The following is a 12838-nucleotide window of genomic DNA, read 5'->3' as shown; positions in this document are numbered from 1 at the left end:
GAGGGACACAAGCACAGGGCCTCTTCCCCCCACCCAGTCCTTCTCTGCTTGGGCTGGGATCCACACAAGCCTGACCTATTCCCGTAGTCAGACACCTTCCTAATAGCTTTCCTCCCCAAGCTTCATCTTGTGCCCTGACTACCCTCAAGTGTCCTGGGTTCTTGCCTGGGCACTGTCACTACGTAGACTCAGACCCTCTCTGTGAAATGGGACACCAACACCTACCCTGCCCACTCCCATTCTTCCTGTTTATTATTATTGAGGCCTTTGAATCCAGCATCGAATGCAGAGGATTGACTGCTCCCATGGTTCCCAGGAAGAGGTCAGGGCCTCAGATGCAGGATCTTGGAACTCCCAGCCACCTTGGGGTGGACCCAACCACACCGTGGGCAAGTGGAAGAAGCCGCTGGGGCCGGGGGACTTTGGGCTGCCTTTGGAGGCGAAATGACTGGTTATATAATCCGGATTCAAATCGCATGCCAATGAGCACACGGCAGTGAGAGCCACTTTGGGGAATGGGGTCTGTTGCCCTGGCAGAGGGGAGAACCACATGGGATCAAAAGCCACTCACCCCCAGCTAGGCCGCAGGGTTGGGGTGGAGACAGAGAGGGGTGCGGGGGATAGAGATGAAGTATGTGTTGTTGGTGGGGGATTGAATCCAAGGGACTCATGCTTAATGACCTCCACCCCCACCCCCCGTCCATCCTGAATTTCAAGTTCGTAATTAGGAAACACACTTTGGCTGAAGGGAGTCGGGGAGAGATGCAGATTGAGGGAGAACTGAACACACATCCAGCAACCAAGGAACACACCAGTCTCGGAAAGAGTTGCAAGCACCAGATCCCACCTTCGACACTGCCGGGAAAGCTGGGGAGGAGGGTCCCCAAGTCTTTCAGCCCTGTCTAAAGAGGAACAGGCCTCAGCCCAGGCCTTGACCTCAACCTGGACCCCGGGGAATTTCTTTTCCGAGCTCAGGGAAACTGTTGGCCTGACAGTGTTCAACCCTTCAACTTAGGAGCAGGGAGGCCTGCTGGGGTGCTCCTGCAGGGGGGGCAGCCAGGCTCAGAGGTAAGGGAATGGCCCTGATGGGGGGATGGGACCGGGAGGCCCCTGCTGGCCCCTCCCCAGCCTCAGCAGCTGGCAGATGAAAGAACCCAGGCAGAGCAGCCCAGCGCTGAGTAATGCCACTGGCACCCCGCGCTCTGACCCACCCACAGCCGGTCGGAGAGGGCAGAGGGGAGGGCAGCCTCGCCGGCAGAGCCGGGGGTCCTGGGCCTGTGTCTACAACTTCCCCAGGATCCAGAAGGGCGGCGGAACCGCGCCTGGCAACCCGTCCCGCAGTCCGACCCGGCAGGGGGCGAGTGTGGCGCGGGAAGTGGGTGTCCGGACGCCTTGGTGGAGGACGTCCCGCTCCGGGAACCCCCTCCCCCACCCCCTCTCCCTCCAGCTGTGCCGGGGCCTCGCCAACGGAAAACGAAAACTCGGGCAGAGGAAACGGCGGCAGGCGCCCCGCCTGAAAAACCCGAACAAAAGCCGCGGGCCTCCCGCCCCCGCTGCCCAGCCGCTGGGGGCCTGGCACCGCCACCTGGGTCTGTGCCCCCTGCCCTGGCAGCCCCGTGCCCGTCCCGACCCCTTGCCTGCCTCCGTCCTTCCCACCCCTCTACCCCGGACAGCTCTTGCTCGGGCCCCCTCCCGGGCCTGCCACCAGCTGAAGCTCCCCGCAGCGGTGCCCGCGGTGCCCGCGCCCACCGTGCGCCCCAGGCTGTGCAGGGCGAGCGGGGTCGCAGCGACCCTGGCCTGGCAGCCGGCTTCCCAGCAGCTACCGGCCCCGCCCACTTCCCTGGCCCAGCGCCCTCACCTGGGGGGGCCGGGGCTCCGGGCGGGGCGGGATCCCGACCAGGCAGAAGGCGACTCCATTCATCGGGTGGCAGCGGCGGCTCTGCGGCCGGGGCACGGCTGGGGGCGCAGGCAGGGACCCGGGAGGGGCGGGGCCGGGGGCGGGGCCGAGCGCGGTGTGGGGCCCCCCCCCGGGGTCCGCCCCCTCGCCCCTCCCCCTTTCCACCACCCACCCCGCGCTCCCTTCGGGGTGCCCCGGCGGCCTCGCTCAAGGGCCACAGACCTGCAACCGGGCTGAGGCAGAGGCGAGCGCTGCCTGAGAGTTGGATGTCAGAGCCCAGCCTGGGGAAGAGAGGCGGTCTCCAGGAGACGCTTGCCTGGCCTCTAAGGGACCGGCCCAGATAGAGGGCCATCCAGGCCCAGGAAAGAGGGAGGACAAGGGCACCGAACCCAGAACTAGCACGGGGACAGGGAGGGAGGGAGAGGGAAGCAAAGAGAAACAGCCAGCCAGAGATGGTCAGAAACAGAGATCCAGAGACCCAGAATGCATGAGAAAGGCAGAGACAAGATAGAGACAGTGCAGAGAGAGGCAGAGAAAGTCAGAAACAAAGATGAGACCCAGGATCAGAAAGGGGGGAAGACAGAAAAAGGCTTAGAGGCTTCCTTCCTTTTAGAGACCCCTAGACATTGAGACACAAGGGCAGATTTAGTGCAGGGGGTGGGGAGACGGGGTGCCCCTCAGGGTAAGCCCCTCCCAGCCAGAGCCTCAGCCCAGGATCCCAGAGAGGCAGGGGAGTCGAGGATAGAAGAGAGGCTGGCAGGTGCCCCAGCCATTCGGACCCCCACCCAGCCCGTCCTGGAGCTCAGGTCATGGGGCCAGCCCACAGTCCTGCTCTGCAGTGAACAGCAGTGACAGCAGAGGCTCCCAGTCACCAGCACCCCACAGCCACCCTTCCTGGCTTCACTCTGAGCTGGGCCTAAAGAGATGCCCTGGTCCTGAGCCAGCTTCTTTCCTTGTCCCCCAGAAGGACCCCCTCCAGCCCATCCCCTGACAGTCCAGGGAGGGACAGTCCTTCAGTCTTTCTTTTCCTTTTTTTTTTTTTTTTTTTTTTTTGGCAGGGTCTCACTCTGTCACCCGTGCTGGAGTACAGTGGCACAATCTAGGCTCACTGAAACCTCTGTTCCCAGGTACAAGTGATCCTCCCGCCTCAGCCTCCCCGAGTAGCTGGGACTACAGGCCCACACAACACTGCCCACCTAACTTTTGTATTTTGGTAGAGATGGGGGTTTCACCAGGATGGCCAGGCTGGTCTCGAACTCCTGACCTCAAGTGATATTCGCCTGCCTCAGCCTCCCAAAGTGCTGGGATTATAGGCGTGAGCCACCACACCTGGCCTTGTCCTTCATTATTAGAAAATAGCTAGAAAATTCTTTCTACTATCTAACTCCCATTCTTCCTGCTTCTTACTTCCTCCAGCTTATGCTTACCTCTTTCCTGTGACTTTTGCAGTTTAAGGGGCTTCCATATTCCTTTTCCCAGATTATGTAGAAAAGAAGGCGGAGGATAAAATAGGACTCAGAGAGAGGAGGCAGTGAAAGCGGGAAGGCCAGCTCTGCCTGCTGGAGTCACCACCTTCCTTGGGCAAGGAGACCCCTGAGAGCCAAGCAACCCCAAGACCCCCACCCCTTTACCCTTAGAGGGGTTGGGATGCCCCAGACAACAATTAGGCCATCCCTACTCCTGTGAACCTGAGGAATGAGATACTGACTGGGGTTTAGATCATATGCTTCATTTAATGTATTTTAAATCCCCTGGCGGTCAAGAGAAAGGGATTCTGTTTCATAATAATGGAGGAGCAGTTAAATGACTCCTCTCCCTTCCTCATCCCTTTTTATCAAGGTCATGTGCAGCCAGAATTAGCCTCCACTTCTGGAAAGTCCTTCCTGCTGTCCAACTGTAATCTGTCATACTGCCTGGACTTTTTTTTTTTTTTTTTTTTCTTGAGACAGAGTTTCACTCTTTTTGCCCAGGCTGGAGTGCAATGGTGCCATCTTGGCTCACTGCAACCTCTGCCTCCCAGATTCAAGCTATTCTTCTGCCTCAGCCTCCCAAGTAGCTGGGATTACAGGCGCCTACCACCACACCCGGCTAATTTTTTGTATTTTTAGTAGAGACGAGGTTTCACCATGTTGGCCAGGATGGTCTTGATCTCTTGACCTCGTAATCCACCCTCCTCGGCCTCCCAAAGCGCTGGGATTACAGGCATGAGCCACCGCGCCCGGCCTACTGCTTGGATTTTCTTGCTTAACTTTCAACCAGGTCCCTGTTCCTGCCTCTTTCTGCCCTGTAGCTCCAATGGTCCAATGCTTATTGCCACCTTGGCTGGGAGGTCCTTTCCTCCCAGGATAAAGGCTTGTCTCTGTGAGGGGAAGGGTTGGCATCTGAAATCAGACTGAACTGAGGCCATCGGGGAGGAGGGAGGGTGGTGGCCGTGGGGTGCCCCTGGCTCACTTTTTCCAGAGCCCAATGCCCTCAGACCCCGCAGGAGGGGGTGAGAGGAAATGAGCTCACACTGACCGGCAGGCGAATTCCTCCCTCCACAATGCGCTGCACAGCCTCCCCCACCCGCTCCCACTTCCCAGAAAGTGCGGCTCTCTCCCCACCCTGCCGCCCTTCCCACCTCTTCCTGCACCTTGACCTGCACCCCCACCCTGTCCCAGCCCACCTCATCTATCTTCTCTAGCTGCTCTTCCTCCTCACCTTCCTCTCCATCCGGGCTCCCCTTCCTCTCTCGACACTCTGGGTCTCACTCCATGCATCCTGCCATCCGCCCCAGCACCCATTGTATTCCTATACCGTCTTTTTTGGGGTTTGGAGCCATAGAGCCCAACATAGGGAGAGTCTCCCTGGTTGAGGACCCTCCTCATACTCCCCCTCTTTCCAAACTCCTTCCCCAGCCCAATCACCATCCTTCATTCACAAGGTCTACTATGTGAGGGGGTGGAGGAGAGGAGGGGGTGGGGTAGGTTGGCCCTGGGAATACAGAGATGAGGCCTAGATCCTTCCCTTGAGGGGCCTGGGTCTTCTCCAATTGTGACTCCATAGAGAACTCCCAGCACAGGAGCACATTCAGCTGGAGAAGCAGAGGAGGCTTCCCCAGGAGGTGCCTTGAGCTTCTTGGGCTTCGTGGATGGGGCAGGGGAGGGTGGGAGTAGGGAAAAAGGCACTCCAGGGAGAGGGATGCTCAGGGCAAACCAGGGAGGCAGGAGAGAGAGCAGGCTCCAGCATCGGCATCGTGGCTGGAGCCAAGTGGAGGGTGCCTATGGGCAGGAAGCATGGAGGGATGAGGAAGGAAACACAGACGGGGGTGTGATGCTGGAGGGGCTGCCCAGAGGCGCTTCCGTGCTAGCCTGGTTTGGGGCAGGGAGCTGAAGCAGCGATGTGCCATGGCCACTGTGGCACATAAGGGGAACAGGAATGGAGGGCGGCAAGCAAAGGGATTCTGGGAGAAAGGTACCAAAGCAAGGGGCAGGGGCAACAAACAACAGAGGCTCTGGGACTTGGTGAGCAGGAAGAAGGAAATGGAAGAGTGCAGGGCAAGGCCCAGGCTTGGAATATCAGGTTGTCTAGGGTGTTCACAGAGAGAGGGGACAAGCCAGGCACGAAGTCCTTTGTATATGAGATCCCAGTTAAGCCTCACAAAGGCCTGTGAAATAGATCTCAATCCTCATTCTACGGATAAGGAAAATGAGGCCCAGAGAACTCAAGTATCTTATCCAAGGCCATACAGGATTTGAACCCAGGCATTTGGGCTCCAGGGCCTACACACTTAACCCGCAGGCTGTGAGGCTGGTGGAATGGTGACAGGCTGCTTAAACCCTGGGTCCATCTTCTGAAAGAGAGGCTTGAGCTAGAGACTGGTAGTCCCTGAGACCAGGGGTGTGGTTCAGATTCTCCAGGGAGAGTGAAGAGTGAGAGGAACCCTGGCTTGGGGGTAGGCAGAGAAGGAGGAGGCAACAAGGACTGGGAGGAAGCAGGCAGCCAGAGAAGGTGGCACTGTGCGGGGGCAGAGACAACAGCCTCGGGGGCCAGTGGGTGTGGGGGTCGGACTGTGCAGGGAGGAGGGGCCCCAGGGAGGAGGGAGTCGAATCTGCCCACTGAGCATTAACAGGAAGGGACAGGCGGGCAGCACAGGTGGGTGTGGACAAGGCAGGTATCTGTTCGGGTGGGGAAGACTTCAGCAGGCTATTGGGTTGAGGAGCAGGTGCCAAGGAGAGACAGCCAGAGGGGACGCAAGGAGGGCATGATGAGCGGACTGGAGGAAAAAGTATCTGGAGGGCGGGGCTCCAGAGGAGGAACCCGGGTTTATGATGTCCTCAAAGGAGTGCTGAATCAAGAATCTGAAGACCTGGGTTCAAATTCGTGCTGCACCCTCCCCACCCCCAAGCCCCCAGTAGCTGTATGACTTTTGAGAACAAGTACATTCTCAGAACCTCAGTTTCACCCTCTGTAAAATGAAAACGATAAGGCCTTCTCGGCCTGCCTCTGATTTGAGGCTCACATTTGACAAAGAATCTGAAAAACTCTGTGAGCTGAAAAGGAAAAAGCATAATGTATGAAAGGTGTGTTATGGGGCACGGGCACCTACACCTGGCCCCAGCTCAGGCCCTTCCACCAAAAGAGAAAGAGCATCCCCTGGTGGAGAAGGACGGCAGGGCAGGACTAAAGGGGACAGCGGTTCTTGCACTTTCATAGCTTCAGCCCCCAGGTCCTCTACTTGTCCCCCACAGGCAACACCCCCACCACAGTTTGTATCTCCAAAGCGAGAGGGGCCCCATTTAATCAAGTCAAAAGACATTTATTGGCCAGTTGCGGTGGCTCACATCTGTAATCCCAGCACTTTGGGAGGCCGAGGAGGGCAGATCACTTGAGGTCAGGAGTTCGAGACCAGCCTGACCGACATGGTGAAATCCCATCTCTACCAAAAATACAAAAACTTAGCCAGGCGTGGTGGTGTGTTCCTGTAATCCCAGCTACTCAGGAGGCTGAGGCAGGAGAATCGCTTGATCTGGGGAGATGGAGGTTACAGTGAGCTGCGATCATGCCACTGCACTCTAGACTGGGCGATAGAGTGAGACTCTGTTTCAAAAAAAACAAAAAGCAAAACAAAAAATTAGCCAGGCATGGTGGCACGTGCCTGTAGTCTCAGCTACTTGGGAGGCTGAAGCAGGAGAACTGCTTGAACCCAGGAGGCAGAGGCTGCAGTGAGCCGAGATCGTGCCGTGGCACTCCAGCCTGGGTGACAGAGCAGAACATCGTCTCAAAAAAAAAAAAAATTATTGAGCACCTAGTACATGCGAACTGCTGTGTTGGGTGGTAGGGAGGGAACCGTCCCCATATTCCACGGAGGGCAAAAACACAGCAAAGGGTGCCTGGGATGGTGCTGAGATTGTGATGCAAGCACAATGTTGAGCAAAACAAGAAGGGGCCTCCAGTGACTAGGGGAGGAAGAAGGGGTCTTGGGAGGCAGGCAGGGTTTGTCCTAGACCTCAAAGCCCTCTACTAGCAAACGTCAGAGAAAGGAGGGAGAGGGTGGGGCGCAGGCGCTGGCCACAGCCGCAGACATCCCATAGAGTGAACCTCACTGAGCATCTTTAATGATGGAGGGTGGGGCAATGGTCCACTCAAGATGATGCCAGTTCCCACTCATCCCTGGTGTCAGGTCCCCCAGGAATCCTGTGAGAAGAATCCCACCTGAACACCCCTTGGGGAGGGAGGCTGAAGACCCATGGCCAGGCTGGGGCCAAAGAGCTCTGCTAATCTGCCAAGCAGCTGGGGCCTACGCAGGAAACCGCTGGACAGCTGGCTACGGCGGGAGCAAGAGGCTGCATCTTCTCTGAGCCGGCAGCAGGGTAAGCTGGCAGCAGGGTAAGCAAGCCACACCCAGCGAGGCCCCATGTCAGGGCAGGAGGTGGCCGACAGAAAATCCACCCCTGCCACTCTGAACTGGCCATCTTTAGGGAAACTATGTTTGGGAAACCCAGCCCAGCAGGCTTTTCACTGTGTGACACCCTGTCAGGGAAGGCCGGTGGCACGGACCGTGTGTATGAGTGAGTGTGCGCAAGGCTCAAAGATGCCTTACAAAAACCATGCCGTCACTCAGCAGGGGCTTGCAAACACCAAGACGGAGAGGAAAGGAATTAAAATATGTTGAGCACCCACTATGTGCCAAGCTCTTTATAAACATTATTTCATTTAGTCCCCATGACAACACTGTAAGGTGGGTATTATTAGCCCCGCTATGTAAATGAGGAAACAGACCCAGAGAGGCTAAGTAGCTTGTCCAAGATCTCCCAGCTAGGATTCAGGATTCTAGCCGAAGTCTGATGTTGCTCTTTCTATCGAATGATCCCTCTGGGAGGGGTCAGGCCAGGGAGTTCATTCCAGCTCAGGATGCTAAATTCTACGGTTCTACATAGGGCTTTTCAATTCTTCCTGCTTCTGTTCCAGGCTCCCAGCCCCTGCTCAGCCCCACCTGGTCCCTACACATCACTGCACATGGGACCCACCCTCCTCCCTGTCTCCATTTTGCCTTTCTGGAAGGGAGGAAGGAGAGGAGCAAAGAGGAAAGAAGGGGAACATAGAGGAAGGGAAGAGAGAGGAAGCAAAGGGGAAGGGATTAGAGAGGAGACTCCCACCTCCCCGTCGAAACTCTGGAAATCCCCCTGCAGCTGCTCCCCTCTCCTCTGTCTGGCCCTGAGCCAGCCCTGGGTGGGAGTGTTGGGAGTCAGATGAGGAGAAAAGAGGGGCGGGACTGACCACAGTGGGGCAAGCCCCTCAGTCCTGGCACGCACCCCACCCATCAGTTCCAGCCCCCGTGAGGGATTCCAGGCATGCTCCCCTTTAAGGAAGCCCTCCATGCCAAAATCCACACATACCAAACAGACACATCAGCGGCTCACGCACTATAAAAGGATTCTTTGCTTTACAAGAGGGCTCAGCACATGGGAAACTTAAAATAGGAGCTTCTCCTGGTGCAATGAAAGAAGCTCTGATTTCAGACACACTCCATACACACCATGCTTCCGGTGCATCCAGAAAGCTGGGCGTTAACCACATCAGCCTAGGCACCTCGGAGAGTGTGCCGATCATCAGAGTCCATGTCTGTGGGGAGGGACCTCACAGTCCAGGGGACAGGCTGAGCTGCTGTGCTTGGCAGAGGTGTCCTAGGACATCTAGAAAGGACCAAGAAGCCACCACTTGGCATAGCTGGCAGAGATTTCACAGCAGCCCAGAGAGGATGAATGTCCAAGGCTTCCCAATGATTCTGTAATGGAGCCAAGGGCAGAAGCCCAAAGTCCTGACTCCCCTTGAGGTTTCTCCTCCCAGGGGAGGGGACAGGGGAGCAGGCTGTGGTCTGTCCTCTGGGAAAGGGGAAGCGGCTGATCCCCAGAACAGTTACGGAAGGCTGATGATGGCCAATGATGGGCAGATGGGCTACTTGGAGGAACAACTCAGGCTGAGCTGCAGGTCCGGTGAGATGCATTTAGGATTCTCTAGACAGGAAGTAGTAGGGGCCCCTAGCCCTGCCCCTCTTTTAAAAAAAAATCCAGGTGAAATTCACGTAACGTAAAATTAGCCATTTTACAGTGAGCAATTCAGTGGCATTTACTACTCTTCCCTCCCTCCCCGCCCTACCACTATTTTTGTGTTCAGTCAGTAATGACAATAGCAGCCAGGCCTGGTGCTCTGGGGAGCTGCCATTGGCCATTTGAATTAATGCCCAAGATGCCAAACAGGCCTGGAAACTGGACCAGCCACAGCCCCGCCCCAGACTCACACCCAGCCCAGGGAGGATGCCTAGAGCACTTTATGCCTCCCAGTGCCCCTCTCCAACCCCCCAGAACTTAGGGTCACCCCTTCCGCAGACTCCACCTCCCCCTGACTCCTCACCCTCCACTCCTCCTCACGCCTCTCCTCACCACCATCACAGGCCACCCACAAGCCCTCTGCCAGAGTGACAGGGGGCCTGTGCTCAGCCTGGAGGGGAGGGTCTCAGAGCTAGGGCCCCCAGCCACTGCTTTAGGCAGAATAGTCCCAAAGAGCTTGGGCCAGGAAAAGAAGGGAGTTAGGGCGGCTGAGCACTGAAAAGTGTGTCCCAAATAGAAAATCTATCCCGCCTCTCCAGACCCCACCTGAGACCTCACCCCAAGTGGGGGTTGGGAAGGGAGCAAGGCAACCCTTGGAGCAGCCCCCTCGCTCTGCCCCCCATCAGGTTGCTGGCCTTTCTTAGATCAGGGTGCTGCAAGTGAGGATACAGCCCCTTGCTCACTGAAGGGGACTGGTCCGGCTTGTCTGGGATTTGCTGAGCTCCGTGCAGGGAATGAGAACTCTGACCAGAGGGGGTCTTCATCCCCGCCCACTGAGCCCAGCCCACAATCAGTGTATTCTGATGGAGCCTGTGTGAAAGGAAGGCGGCATACCCCTCCCAAAACCTGGCTGGGGCTGCAGCTCTGCCTTTGGGGTGCATTTGGAGAAAGCCTCCTAGCCCACCCCATCTTTTCACTGACATGAAATGGTGGCAGCAGCTGCTGCAGCTGCTGTGACTGGGAAAGGAGGGGAGCCGGGCTGGAAGAAACCCCTTGATGTGTAGGGGGAGGGGACTGGCATATCTTGAGGTCCCACCAGGAGGGACTGGGGGTCAACGAACCGGTAGTCATATGGCACACAGCCCACCCACTCCTTCATTCTGCAGAGCCTGTAGCCTTCTTGGGCCTGGGTTCAGGGAGCAGGGGCTGTACTCTTACCAAGAGGGGATGGAGGTTTCTCCGTGTGGGTGATCTCTTTCTGGAAAGGGGGTGGGGAGAGAGGTGCCCTCTGCACACGCCTCCCTGGGTGTCAGTGATAGGGGAGTACTCGTGTGTGTGTGTGTGTGTGTGTGTGAGCTCTGTGTCACATCAGTCCCATCCCTCCCCCAGAGCCCCCGCTCCGCCCGGAGCTCCAATGCCCCAACCCCTCCCTCGGTGGCGGCCCTCGGCGCTCGGCGCGCCCACCTCGCCGGGTCACAACGCCCGCAGCTCTCTCTCCGCTCTCGGCCGCGCACCCACGCCCGGCGCCCGCTCACCTGCTCCATGCTGGGCCCTGCTATGCCGTCCTCGCCGCGCCGGCCCCGGGGGGCGCAGGGGGAGGCGGCCCCTCCATGCGCCCTGTCCGGGCAGCTGCACCCGGCGACCGCCAAGCGCAAGGAGCGGCTGGTGTCAGCGCCCGAGCCCCCTCCCCGCCCCGCCCCGCCGGCCCCGCCCCTCCGCCCGCCCCCTCCCCTCCTCACCCCGCCCGGCCCGTGGCAGCACCGCGCACCGGCGAGCACACGCGCTCACACGCAACCGCACAATCGCACGCACGCACGTGGGGGCACACACACTCGAACACACACACAACGCGCACCCGACCCTCGCACATCCCGAGCTCGCCCGCTCCGGCACCCCCTGTTCTGCCCGTCCTGGGGGCGCTGCTAGGGGAAAGGAGACCCCGGCAAGCGAAGCCCCTTTCCTCATTCCTGAGGCTCATCGGAGTCGGAAGGACCCCACTCTCATGCTACAGGGGCCAGAGAGGGGCTTGCCAGAGGTCTCGCCGCACCTTGGCAACAGAGCTGATCCCAGTTGATCCCAGACCAACTGCCTCTCAAGCTGACGACTCGCTGCAGGGGGTGACTGACAGCAGGCCAGAGACACCCAGAGCACTGGGACTCAGGGAGACACTGTGCCACCCCCACCTCGAGAACGCTGTGGGAACAGGGAGCTGTCGCCAACGTCCAGCCTATAGTCGAAGGTGTTCTGAGGCCCTTGGCTGGGTGTGGGAAAAAGAGATCGGGATTCCTGTTGCCCACCCAGTAAGCCATGTTCCTGGCACTTGCCAAGCAGGAGGAGAGGGTTGATCTGTTTATCCACTCCCAGAGAAGGGGGATCTGAACCCCCAGACACTACTGGAGAACCTAACGTGTGGGCAGCGGGGCCACCCACTCTGGTGAAGACCAAGGAGATGGCAAAAAGACACCTTCGCTCTCCGACACCCTCCATCAGGGGTGGCTCCTGACCACCCACTGCCCTCTGTTCTGCCTCTGACAGGGCAGGGCAAACTGAGAGGGGCATCACATAAATGGTCATGTGAGAGGTGGGCACGCTGCCCCAGGCAGGGGTATGCAGTCCCCAGTGGACAGGGGTGGAAATTAAACTGCCCTGAGGTGGGCACGCTGCCCCAGGCAGGGGTACGCAGTCCCCAGTGGACAGGGGTGGAAATTAAACTGCCCTGAGGTGGGCACGCTGCCCCGGGCAGGGGTACGCAGTCCCCAGTGGACAGGGGTGGAAATGAACCTGCCCCGAGGTGGGCAGTGGGGCGGAGGCATTGGTTTACACGGACTGGCTGCCCACACCCCCGGGCCAATACCCAGGCTGGCATGAAGGTGGCTTCACCACTTCTCACTGAGCCCTGGCCTTTTTGTTAGGCACCAGAGGATGAGGGAGAGGGGGTGGGAAGCTGAGATGGGGAGAGTTAAGATCCTCAGTGGCTCAGACAAAGGGGGCTTTATAGGCTGGGTGTGGGGGGCATGTTGGGAGCAGGAGACAGGAATGTGGGCCAGGGAGGCCCTGAGCTCCGGGCAGCCGATTTTGGGGCTGAAGTTGGACTCCCCCAGCCTCCCATGCTGTGGCCCTGCAGGGTATTTGCTGCTTTGCTCCTGGGACTACAGCCAGGAGTACCCGGAGCCCTCATCCCTGGCCTCCCCTGGTGGCAATCTGGTGGGCACTGCCCACGCATTCCCAGTTTTCCCTGACCAGCTGGCTGCCGCCTCTCTTGGCTTCCCCACCAGTGCCCTCCCAGTGGCCTTGTGGCTCTTGTCTGCTACTCAAGGACCCCGCTGGCTGCCTGGGGAGGGAGGGACAGACTTGGGTGGGGTCACAAGGCTATGAGGTCAATGGGGCCCTTTGTCCCTTCAGACGGAGCCTG

General features: G+C 58.6%; 1 protein-coding gene across 5 annotated transcripts in view; it reads right to left on the bottom strand.

Moving 5' to 3' along the window:
- Nucleotides 1-11105, bottom strand: part of ARHGAP23 (Rho GTPase activating protein 23) — a 94741-nt gene extending 83636 nt beyond the window's left edge. For 4 of the 5 annotated variants that reach the window (XM_024234848.3, XM_054546502.2, XM_024234849.3 and 1 more), the window contains exon 1: nt 1859-1952. In XM_024234848.3, coding sequence (XP_024090616.1) covers nt 1859-1921 — 63 coding nt within the window. In that variant the 5' untranslated portion in view covers nt 1922-1952. Of the gene's footprint in view, nt 1-1858; nt 1953-10961 lie in introns of those variants that run through there. The other variant, XM_054546500.2, reaches the window with a different exon arrangement.
- Between the last annotated feature and the right edge of the window lie 1733 nt (nt 11106-12838).

The sequence above is a fragment of the Pongo abelii genome, chromosome 19 (genome assembly GCF_028885655.2).
Source record: "Pongo abelii isolate AG06213 chromosome 19, NHGRI_mPonAbe1-v2.0_pri, whole genome shotgun sequence".
NCBI lineage: Eukaryota > Metazoa > Chordata > Mammalia > Primates > Hominidae > Pongo > Pongo abelii.
Note: the sequence above shows the minus strand (reverse complement) of the source record. Positions and strands in the feature narration are given on the sequence as shown.